General features: G+C 37.4%; 1 protein-coding gene across 1 annotated transcript in view; it reads right to left on the reverse strand.

Moving 5' to 3' along the window:
• Positions 1–442: 442 nt before the first annotated feature.
• Prosap (SH3 and multiple ankyrin repeat domains prosap) overlaps positions 443–12,405 on the reverse strand; it is a 1,027,613-nt gene continuing 1,015,650 nt past the window's right edge. Inside the window, 3 exon segments of the mRNA XM_071671621.1 lie at positions 443–3,204; positions 3,207–5,331; positions 11,823–12,157. Of these exon segments, the coding sequence (XP_071527722.1) occupies positions 2,603–3,204; positions 3,207–5,331; positions 11,823–12,157 (3,062 nt within the window). The 3' untranslated portion in view covers positions 443–2,602.

Raw genomic sequence — 12,405 nt, forward strand, 5'->3', positions numbered from 1 at the left:
GAAAACTATGGAAATGTCTATGGGGCCTGGCTATGGTTTTGGTGCTTTATTCAACAGATAAAGAATGGATGTGACTGAATGATGCCATTTCTTCATCTGTACTGGGCTTTACCCTGCTAACACAAGAAACAGTGAGCAAGTATGAAAGAAAGGAAAGGATACATTACCTATTTCACACATAATAATATCCCTAAATTTATTTCTCACTCTCTATTTCATCTTTCACTATCTTCCAAACTACTCATCTTATTATCTTTTATATCTCCAACAAAATACATTTTCCCATTCACAGCAACTGAATCAAGTGCATATGGTGCCCGTATGGGCTTGAACTTTTTCAGGGGACTGAATCTGAAAAACAGGGATTTCCAATCCCAAAATCCAATGCTGCTACCATCCTGGTAAATCAGATCAGTCCTTATGCAAAAAGCAGACATCTTCATTAAAAGTATTAAACTTTATTGAGCACAGATGCACATACATATCTCTGGATAAATAATTAAAATTTGTAAACAATTTTGTATTTAGGAAAAATCCGCATAGAAATTGTTAGCTCCTACTACGGACAAGACTAGACGGTAGTGTTAGGACAGCATTAATGGATCTATCAAAACAAGTAATCAGATTAGTCCCTGTTATGAACTATGCATTATTCCAATAAGTCTAATTTCCTCTGTGATTTTCGTAAGCAAAAAGTCAACTTCAGAAAATCAAAACCTGAATATTTATTTTAGATCAATCAGCATCACTAATATCATCAAATTCAGAGTAAAAAGTAAGACAGCTGTGACACACTATCACCAAAAGCACCAATGATGCTGAATTAAAGGAAAAAAAGGAAAAAATAACACAGAGCAAAAAGCCTTAATGAAGTATGCTATCAGCTCTAAATGCCAAACTCAATTAAGAGCAGCTTAGGTGCCAATCACAGTGCTCTTAGAGAAAGTAACCACAAATCAGAGAACAAATTGGTATGTCATGCAAAGTGTCCCTCTGAAATGTCTATTACTGCCCAAAATCTGAATCTGACAGTGAGGAGTGATTACCTGATACTTGATTTCTAAACACTGAAGGAGTTTCTGCTAGATCCAAATCATGTAGAAACTGCTCCAGATGTGAACAGCTTTCAAGATTCAAGTGTAGTGATTACTTTGACTTGTGTAACATTAGTATTGGACCCTATTCCTATACTGTAATGTCTATAGAGGCCTCTTGTTCAAACTGTTTCTCTGAAACTGTTCTGAACCATTCTATAGAAAATCACATGGAACTGGGCCAAGAATATAGCCCATTTTGTGGGTTAGCATCTCACCCATCAAATAACCATTCTATTGGTTATTGTTTTACATTTCTTGCTAATTATGATAGATTCCATACCAGTGGTAACACAATTCTTTACACTGTAAATGAGCTTCTGCTCATATGCCAACTTCTCTTGTATTAACTCTTCAGTTACTCAGGTACTGAAGCATTTGGCACACAAATGGGTTGGCAGAAATGGATTGGACAATATTTACTAGCAAAAGAGAACCATATATACACATTTATGCATTACTGTGTCAAATGAAATTACAAGATACGACTGCAATATGTACACTATCAACAGCTTTGTACAAACACATTCATATGTTCAGTTTACAATCCAGAAATAATTGTTTCCTTTATTTTTATTTCCAGCAGAAGTTATGAAGCAGCCTGGTATAATAGCTATGCTATATATATATTTATATATATATATAAAATACTACTGGTATAAAAAGTCAGCACTGATGACACACAATGAGTATTGATGACTACCTAGCATGCAGGAATATTTAATGACCACATGAATGAATGGCAAAGACCTATATTCTTGAAACTCCCAACCAACTATATGATTTGACCTGATTGGTCTGAAACAGCAAAGGATGAAGCAGACTTATAACCAATTAGATGCCATGGATATTTTGAATTAAAAAATTTGCTGCTTTTTAACTTCCCTGTACACAAGGGAAAACATAAGGTTACATATTAATCTTGTTCCTCTATTAAACTTAAAAGTGTACTTAAAATATGATCCCATGTCAATATTTCCTTACAATTTACATTTAAATCCATAGAATAGTTTGAAAGACCATGAAAACAACAACTTATGGTTTCAAACTATCAATGAATAAAAACACATGGTGGATTTTGATAGAATTCAAAATCACCGTCTTTAACAAGGAATACGATTATTAGCTGGTTATTGTCTACTCCTGCAACACTGTTTACAAGTTGGACGTTATAAGTGAAAAGGTTACACCTACACTGCTTTCTGAACACTGAAAATGATTCTGAATGAAGAATGAGGAGCTCATGAAAAATGATCATGAAAACTTGTGAATAAAGTATGGACAAAAGGTTATCTCCAAGAACTTTTTTTTCGTAACCTGAGGGTTTTATCGATGTATAACCACTATCAGTGTATCATAAGATTTCTTCTGATTTCTGTATATGATAAATTTACCAACTGCAAATACCTGGATGACAAAGAGTATAATACATTACAATTAAACAAAATCTTGCTCACATGCAAGCTGAATATATTCTTACTGAGGAACCCAGCAATGCTTTTTTAAACTCAAAGATCAATTCTTTCTGTTGGTTTGTATCTTTTAAGTGATTTTTCCATGCTGACTCTATGGCCAACTCTTCTTACTCCCAAGTTAATAAGCGTATCATTATTTATACCCATCAGTTTTTTCCCATCAATATCCTGTTCCTCAAATGAATCTTTGTACTCTGGCATAAATATACTTTCAAGCCATTCTGTTGTATCCCTTGTTGTCCATTCAGTCAGAGTTTTATGTCTAAATCCTTGTATTTCCCCTTCTTCTTGCTGCCTGTTTCCCATGACATTTACAGACGAATCAAAATCATCACTAGATATATGAATAACTGTCTTATTTCTCCTGTTCTCAGGTTCTGCTGACATATCACAAAATTCAGGTGGTGGTGCCAGTACCATCTCTCCTCCCCCTGCTTGCTCTTGTGAAGACACACCTGCTAATGTATTTACTTCATTTAAGGAATCCATGTGCATACGAATCAACTGAAGGGACTCTTCAATACTTCTTTCATATTCTGCTTCTCCTGTGTCAACATTTGTGCTTTTCTTATAAGTGTTCCTGTCTGAAGTGGTGGAACGGGATGCTGGAGGAGCACTCTTCTCTCTAACAGGAGGGATTCTCCATCAGAACCCCAGTGCTGATCTCTAGAGGCTGATCTGCTACGGTTCAGTGACCCTCCAACTGTGGCTTTAATAGCTTGACTTACTGGAGGAGCAGAGCTGGCTCTGGAACTTGAAGTATTTGATGATAGCCTTGGGAGAGTAGCCCTCATCTGAGATGTGGGTACTGGAACATTATGGGGCAGATGCTGTCTTTCTCTCTCACTTGTACTGCCTGAGCCTGAGGATAGACTACTCAGGGAAGACAATGTGCTAATAGTGTCCTGGTCAACTGATCTGGACATTATACGCCCTTGTCCCACATCTAATTCTGTATCTATATCAGGTTCAGTTGTTTCTTGTGGGGGTGGTAGCTTTACCAGTGAAACAGCATTTCTTGTAAGAGTTCCTGTTCTTCGAGCCCCATTACTATCACTATCCTTACCAGAGTCACTTCTATCACCCTTTTCATTAGTTAAAATCCAGGTACGGTCACTGGCTTCATCAGAACTCTCAGATGCCTCAGAACTGTCATCTCTTGAACCATGACTACCGAATCTCTCTGAATTGCTTGCAGAGATGGTGTCAGATTCTGTGTTTATCACAGTTACATAATTGGACTCTGGATGAACATCTTGATCAGAACTAACTCCACTAGATGAATTGTCTCCATCTTCAAGAAACTCATTAGGACAAGAGTGTGAGTTCTTCATCTTGGATTTTGAGTCATCTCTTGGCAAAGAAGGAACAGGTCTTATTTTGGTCCCAGTTGGTATGGTCTTTTCTTTCTGTCTATTAAATAATGCTGACTCTTGGATTACATCAGGAATAGCTTTTCCATTACCGTTCCCACCATTAACTTTTTTACTGGGGCTAGAAGTTGCAGACCTTGTACCATCACTACCATCATCTTGCCTTGCCTGTCTTTCTGCTGCCTTTTGAGCAATCATTTCCTTAAAGTTACCACTTAAAGGTGTTGGATTCTTAGCTGGAGCTGCGTAATGAGGTATATCAGATGATTCATATTGAGTTGTATCTAATGGTTCTGCTGTGGTTACCAAGTTTGGTGAGAAAGCAACGGACTGCTTTTTCTTCTTTAATGTTCTTGTTTTCTTACTCTGCGAATCATCCTGAGAATTGTATGTGTGATCTTCATCAGAGCTATAGTCAGGCTCTGGAATATCAGGAGCAGGGGAAACAACAGATCCTGGTCCAGTGTACACTTTATTTGGAGAGCCTTTTTCAGTAAGCTCATGTATACTTTTGTTATTCTTTGGCCGTGCATAAGTAATCTTATCACTAACTGGGGTCTTTTGAGAACTGATGGGTGAAGACACTTCTTGGCTTCTAGTGCTTTCATTCTCTGTTCCTCTAAAAGTTGAATATGTACTTGAATAAATACCAGAATCAAGGGAAGGATCCTTGTCAGGAGAACCCCTTTGGACACTCGGTCTGTTGGTACTTGGAGGCAAACTTTGAGAACGCGTTTTAGCACTATTATTTTTGCGATTCAAGGCAGCCATCATATCTGGACTACGATATCCAACAGATTTAATTTCTTCAGGTGATGCATAAAGTTTGGCACAGTCTGTTGGTCGGAAACTTGATTGTATGCCTGGAGATATAGGTGTAGATTCTGGAGTTGAAGGTGCAAGGCCAACTGTAGCATAATCACTTTTGGATCTACTAATATCAACTTTGACAAGCTGCCCAAGTGGAGGTGGAGGGGGAGGATGAGTTGGTGGAGGGTGGAGTCCAGCTTTGCGAAGCATAGTTGTGTTAACAGCTGATTGTGAGCGTCTTAGCATTCGATATTCAATGGGGCCAGGGGAACAGTTAGGAGAATCACTACTTTCTTCCTCTGTCCCATCTTCGCCACTCTGCCAAGACTCTTTAGACTCGAGAGACCCCACCATGGTCCTCCCTAATGTGTTCCAGCGGTGTGGCGGACAAGCAAGGGAGTGTCGTGAATTGCGTTCGTTTAATGCTGTAATGAAGAGGTCTTCCTGTGAGACAGATTTGCGTTTCTCCTCGATGGTGAATGCTGGTTGGGGTGCCATGACCCCGGCCTTCAGGTCTGGAGTTGAATGGAAATCCTTGTGTAATCTGCTGAGGTCTGTTGCTTGTCGAGCTTTCAAGGCCTATGAAAAATAAAAGAACTGATATGGTATGACTGGAATATCTGTACAACATAAAAAAGGTATGAAAAGAATTAATACACAGATGTATCATTCTACCTGCACTGTTGACAAAAAGTTAAACCTGGAAGACCTGAATAAATAATTTTGCAATGCCATGCTGTTAAAAAGCTTAAAGCTGTGTTCAAAAATATACCAAGGCTATACGTTTTTTTCAGCTGCTAAATTTTGCAAAACTGTTTATAACAAAAGCACCACAGAAATAATAAGGAAAAAGACTAGTTATACAGCTGTGATTCAGTTTCAGTGAGCAAATAAACTAAGAAACAATTAGCAAAGGGAGATATGCATAAGTTTTTGACAATTACATGTACCACCTGAACCTTAATATAAAAAAATAAGTGGAATTCTCTGAAAGATAAATGTCTGGAAAAGACAGATGACATCAATTAAGAATGCTTAAGGTTCACAGTGACAAAATCACAGTATAGTACTATCTTATTTCACAGTAATAGTAGCATTTTTGTCATGCAATGATAGAGAGAAGGATGTTCAAGGTACTTTTGAATGAAAAATATATGATGTAATACTTAGAAAGTTTCTCTACATGGGTGGAAGGAATGAATGGACAGGCAATACAGTAAAAGGAGTGAAAAGTAGATATGGCATCCAACATGAAAAAAAGTCATTGTGGTGAGTGACATAAATGTTTGGGTGGGAAACAAATGAAACAGTGATAGGTATGTATTTGCTGCAAGTTCATACTTTCAACTCTTGGCAATCCATGAATATATATTTGTAAGTACAGAGTTGACAGGATAGATGAATGTGATGGATATGCTTTTGGGAAGAAAGAATGTGATGCCGAGTTTGCAAAAAAAAATGAAGTCTGTGATAAGACAAGAAGTGGGCTCATCATATCATACGATAGAACATGTGGGTTGACCTAAAATGTGCTGATTTTCATGAAAAGTTGCATGAGGTGAGATAATAAAACTATACAAAATGTGTTTGAGGTAAAGCGGAGGCACTAGAAGAATGGATGAATAAAGGTTGCCAAAGAGAGCGTAGCATTATGAAAATAGAAACAGCAAGAAGGAATGATGAAATAACTGACAAAAATCAATATTTTGGATGAAGTTAAATCTTTCAGATAACATGGATGAATGGGCAACAAAGAGCAAAAAAAATAATGCCTTTAATAAAAGAAAGTAAAACAACTGGAGCATAAAACAAAAGAAAAGCAAATGATGATCTCAGAAAAAGATGCATGAACATCTTAGGGAGAATAACAAGCTATTTTAGAAGATAAATAGGTGTGGAATAATGGTCTGTATAAACAGCAAGGAAGTAATACAAAACTTTGAGGGATTTGATGTAAAGAATTATGAAACCTAAAACAATCAGGAAGGGAAAGTTCAAGAAATAAGCAGGTACAATGGTAGAAGAGAAAGAAGTATTGGTAAACTAGAACCAACAGTCACAAGCAAACAGAACAGGATTTGGGAAAGAAAAACTTTAAAGAAGAGGGAGAAAAAAAATGCATTAATGCATCTGAGAAATAGAAAAGCTCTGGGTGTGCATGCATTTGGGGAGTGAGATGGCGAATTTCGGAAAGTCCCTGAAGATAAGGGGATTTTGAAAGTGTGTATTGCAGCTTGGAATAAGTCAAATGCATGGTGACTGGACGAAGACATCCTTGAAAGGACCTAATGATCTGTTACTGTTTGCTTCCCTGCATATTTTTTGTATCATTCTGCCACATAACAGAAAAGGAGTAAAAGGAACTGTAAGGAGAGCAAATAAATGTGTTTCCTCATGATCAATACAGTATGCTGTTCTGTGTGTCACTTGAATACATTAAAAATAATTATGGCAAAATAAAGCTCTTTATTGAAAACCCATCTACTCTTGTATTACATTAGCATATCCACTTTTATGTTAAAACTGATAGTTTTCCATATCATTAACAAAACTACTAGATGATTCTCTTGCTCATTTCAGGAGGGTCAAAATACCATTTTGAATTAGGAAAAACTTCAGTACTTAGCTAAAAACTCGAAAGGTTGAGGAAAAGTATGTAAGGAAATGCCAAGATTGTTTATGTTAAATCCAGATTCATTAATAGGTGAACTCTGTAAATGCTGCAACAACTGCACTGGTATGCAAGTTAAAGTGTTCAGTACTTTGATGCATGTTTACAATAGGAAGTAGCTGTTCATCAATCTCTTAATACTTCTGGATATATTTTCACACCAACAGTACAGTATGGTGTTCTGTGTGTTACTTAAATACATTAAAGATCATCATTTCATAGAAAAACAAAACACTTTATCAACAGGATTTCACTCGAGCATTACTTTAACACATCCAATGCTGGACTCTTGCTCATTTTGGGAAGGTCAAAAATAATGTTGTCAAAGAGAAGCTCTTCATTACATGACTAAAACTTAATGTATGAAAAGAATTTAAGAAGACAAGCATGTTAAAACTCATGCAAGTCTGTAGCAATGGACATAGTTCCCTCTGACAGTAATTTCAAAACTTTAGCATTTTGATGTTTGTTTGCAGTAGAAAGTACCTCTTTATCAATCTCTTAAAATTCCTAGACATATTTTCTTACATTATCCATAGGGATAGGGGAGAAAGAATACTTCCTGTGTATTCCCTGCATGTCATGGAAGGTGACTAAAAGGGGAGGGAGCAGGGGGCTGGAAATCCTCCCCTCCTGTTTTTACTTTTCAAAAAAAAAGGAATAGAGAAGCAGGCCAAGTAAGGATATTCCCTCTAAAGCTCAGTCCTATGTTCTTAATGCTATCTTGCTAATGCAGGAAATGGCAAATATGTATGGAAAAAAATTTCATGAGGTATAGTAAGCTGTTCTGTGTCTTACTTGATTATATTAAAATTCATCATCACACAGTAAAATAAAGTACTTTATAGACAGGATTTCAACCACTCTCATATCACATCCAGTTTTTTGTTAAACTAAGAGCTTTTTCTGAGCCATTGGCAAAAGTGATAGATACTGGGCTCCTGCTTATACTCAGCAGGTGGAGAAAACATAAGATGCCATTTTTGTCAATATTGTATCCAATTGCATGTACTAATGGATTATGTGAATGCTAAAGCAATTGCATTTGTATGTAAGTTAAAAGCTTGGACATTTTGATGTAAGTTTACAATAGAATATACTGGTTTAGAAGGCAGATGATGGGTAGAAAAGAACACTGCTCTGATAATGTGCATAAATGGGTTATATAAATAGCAGTAAGGTTCTTGGCTTTGCAAGAGTTGCAATTCAATATTTAGAATGACGTATATTTAAAAAAATTTATGAGTTTAAGTATGAGGAGATGCAACAAGGAGTGCTACCAATGCCTGGAAGACACTGTTGTAAACATGCCAGTGGTGTCCCACAGAATAATATTAGAAAACAGCAATTTATGCCAGCTGTCTCCCAAACTGAATTTTCAATATCATGCAAAACCTTATCCTGAACCTCACTCAGCTGCCACAAAGATTTTGTAAAGATAAAAGAACAGACAACTATTCACCATTAAATAACGTAAATTAACGTACAACCCCACCCTGAAACCCAATCACAATATCATACATGAGCCTCACCACCAATCTCACTCTCAACAAGTTGTAACAGGAGAAAGTGGAGAGAGAGAAGCTCAAATAACTGTTCACCTTAACATAAAGTTTAAACTTACACACAACTTCAGCCACAACCATCCCACTAACCTCACCTTTAATAACATCCTCAATCTCAACAATTGCTACCAGTGACCTAAGAGACAGTTTTCTCGGACGATGACCATCCAAAGAACAATGATAAAAAACAGCAATTCAGGCCATTCTTCACCCTAAATGAACCTTCTGACTCATGCTCAACCTAACCCTGGACGTCATCCACAATATCATGCATCAACCTCACCCTCAACCTCACTTTTAACTTCATCAAATTGACACAAAACGTTTGTAGAGAGAAGTTCAGACAAACATTCACTCTAACATAACTTTTAATCTAACACTTAACTTCATCCACAACCTTCCCATCAACCTTAGGGTGAAGACTGGCCCAAGTTGCTTTTTTTTTTATAACAATGTCAAGAAGGGGTGCCACTAACCTGTCCTCTGGGGTGAAAGTAAATGTTGAGGTTCAGTGTTAGTTTTAATACTGTTAAGGTAAGCAATTGTCTAACCTGTCAACACCTCCTTTTTGACAGCTTGACAGAGTTGAAAATGAGGTTCAGGGTAAGGTTGCTGTATAATACTGTGGATAAGGTTCAGGTTAAGGTTGTGCATGAGTCTGAATGTTCAGTTAATGTGAAGATTAGCCTGAATGCCTGTCGTCTAGCATTGTCCTGCAGGGACCACTATACCATAAGGCAAATGTTTATGTGGAAGATAAAATTAGGGGTGAGGTTGATGGAAAGGTAATGGGTGAGGTTATGTGTGAGTATAAAGGTTATGTTAAAGTAAGTAGTTGTCTCATCTTTCTTTAAATCTCCTTCATGGTAATTTATTGAGGCTTAGGATGATACTTTCGTATAATATTGTGGGTGAGGTTCAGGGTGAGGTTGTGCATGAATCTGAAGGTTTGGTCAGAGTAACAATTGGCATAAATTAGTGTTTTTTAGCATTGGCCTGTGAGGCACCAGTGATGTGTTTACACCAGTGATGTGTTTACACCAGTCTTCTTTGCCTGAATGGGACTGCTGGTATGTTTACAACAGTCTCCTCAGTCCTGTGGGGCACTCCTGGTGGGTATACTCCACCCTCATGTGTCCTGTGGATAAGGTTTGATGGGGAGGTTGTGTGTGAAGTGCATAAATCTTAATGTTATGTTAGGGTGAGCAGTTGTCTAGTCTTCTCTCTCGCCACCTTCTCATCTCTGGCAACTTCGTTAGGTTGAGGATGAGGCTGATGTATATTACTGTGGGAGAGGTTCAGGGTGAGATTTTGCTTGAATCTCAAGGTTTGGTTAGGGTGAAGATTGACCTAAACTGAAGTTTTCTAACACTGTCCTGAGAGTCACCACTGGCAATTTCATGCCAATGTCCCTGGGGCACCGGTAGCACTTTGGCCCCTTATCAAAGAATGACAATCAATAAGTATGGTACAGAAAAAACTGAAATTGAGAGTATTTATGTAAGGCAGAATAAGTTGAGGTGTACTGGAGTTCAGCGAAAGGGAAGATTTCAGTGTAGTATGTGCAAGAAGCTTCCCAACTCTTCATGTACAGCATGAAACCTTGGTTTTCATTGGTCCAGGTGGATACAACAAAAAGGCAGCAGAGGAGGACAGCTTGTGCAGTAAGGTATAGTGTACAGTAGATGGAAATTGGATACAGAGCAGAAAGTGAAGAAGTAAAAGAGATATATGGAGAAAATACATGGAGAGAAGAAAACATCATAAATGTGGATACATGTGTTTACGATAATATGGCCATGTGTGATGTATGGCAGATGATAGAATGGTGAGAATTTATGGTAGTATAGGTAAAGGTACAATCAGACCATAAAGCTCTTTTACCCTTGGGTCGATAGGGTTGGTAAGCATGATTATGGTGTCACTGCATTACGGCAAGTGAAAGGAATAGTGTCACAAGTGGCTCCACATATTCCCGTATAAGGAAACAAGGCTCTTAATAATTTTTCATTGGTTTGTCATTTTGTTTGACACCAATGAGGTAAAAGTGATTTATGGTCTGATCATACATGTACAAGCAGTAGAATGATAAAGACATCAATACAAAGCATGAGTGAATCATTAAGGGGTAAATGTTCATCAGATGAAGATGCTAGAGGAATGATTTTTGAGCAAGTGCAATAAATGTATTTGTGTGAGAATATGGTGCAAATGAAGATATTAATCTTGGCTAACCCTTCAACTAAGTGTTCAAAGAAGATAGTAATCTTGCTAACCTTTCAACTAAGTGTTCAAAGTGGAAAAAGTAAGAGAACTATAGTAGTATGGAAGCCTTTTTTTCTCTTTTGTTTAGTAGAAACAAGTCCAGCATATATAAGTGCAAAAATAGGTTTTATGAATGTGTTACACAATGTGAATAGGAACAGAAATGAAGGTTTAGAAGTAAATATATATATATATGAAATAGGAGAATATACATTATTTGGTAAATCTCAAAGTCATTATCAAATAGCCATGATACACATTTTAAGGTTTGGTTTAAGCACAAGTCTGCCCAATTTCATACTGTAATTAAGCATTATTCAAATAATTTCAGGCAAGAATAAATTTGAAATTCTTTTTCCTACAGAAAATCATAATCTTTTGAAAGAAGCGAGGACAGTACAGTATTCAGCATAGACACCATATTTAGCATGGATGCAAAGAATTTCTACTTATTATAGAGCAAATTATGGTATAGAAGTATGCAAAAAAGAATATGTACAACACTGACCTACACACAAAGCAGCTTCAAAGTACTGTTTATGATCTACACTTATACTGCCAGCACCAACCTTTGCTTTCTTCATTTCTGCTACACTGGCATATACTTGTGGGGGACGACTGGTGGGAGTGGTCGGGGGAGAGGAAGGGAGGGAGTCAGAGGTCTGATTCAACATATCCTCCACTTCTGCAGCTGTCATGCGTTTTGAGGAATGCCGGACCTTGATAGAGGCTACTTTGGTGCCTGGAGGAGTGCCCACAGGTGTGCCCAATGTGGGAGTACCTTGTGGGGTACCATACTGACTCACACCATAGTGACTACCTCCATTGTGTCCCTCACTTGGGAACTGGCCCGCTGAACGAGACATCAAATCTCCATTTTCCCGCATGCTGGCATCCAGTGCTTCTATGGGGGCAAAATGCTTAAATCAGTCAAGGATATCTCTAAGTTTAGCAAACTTGTTAATTCACTACTGCTTGTTCAGGCATGCTAAAAGTGTACTCATTTCCAATATTCTTTTAAAACAACCATTGATCGATATGCATCATGCTCATGCCACTTATCACATTATTCATGATCACATGCACATTCTGTCTCATAACCAAAATTCATTATAAAAAATTGTGTTGAGTTAGTTACTCTATAGCAAACTT

The sequence above is a fragment of the Panulirus ornatus genome, chromosome 16 (genome assembly GCF_036320965.1).
Source record: "Panulirus ornatus isolate Po-2019 chromosome 16, ASM3632096v1, whole genome shotgun sequence".
NCBI lineage: Eukaryota > Metazoa > Arthropoda > Malacostraca > Decapoda > Palinuridae > Panulirus > Panulirus ornatus.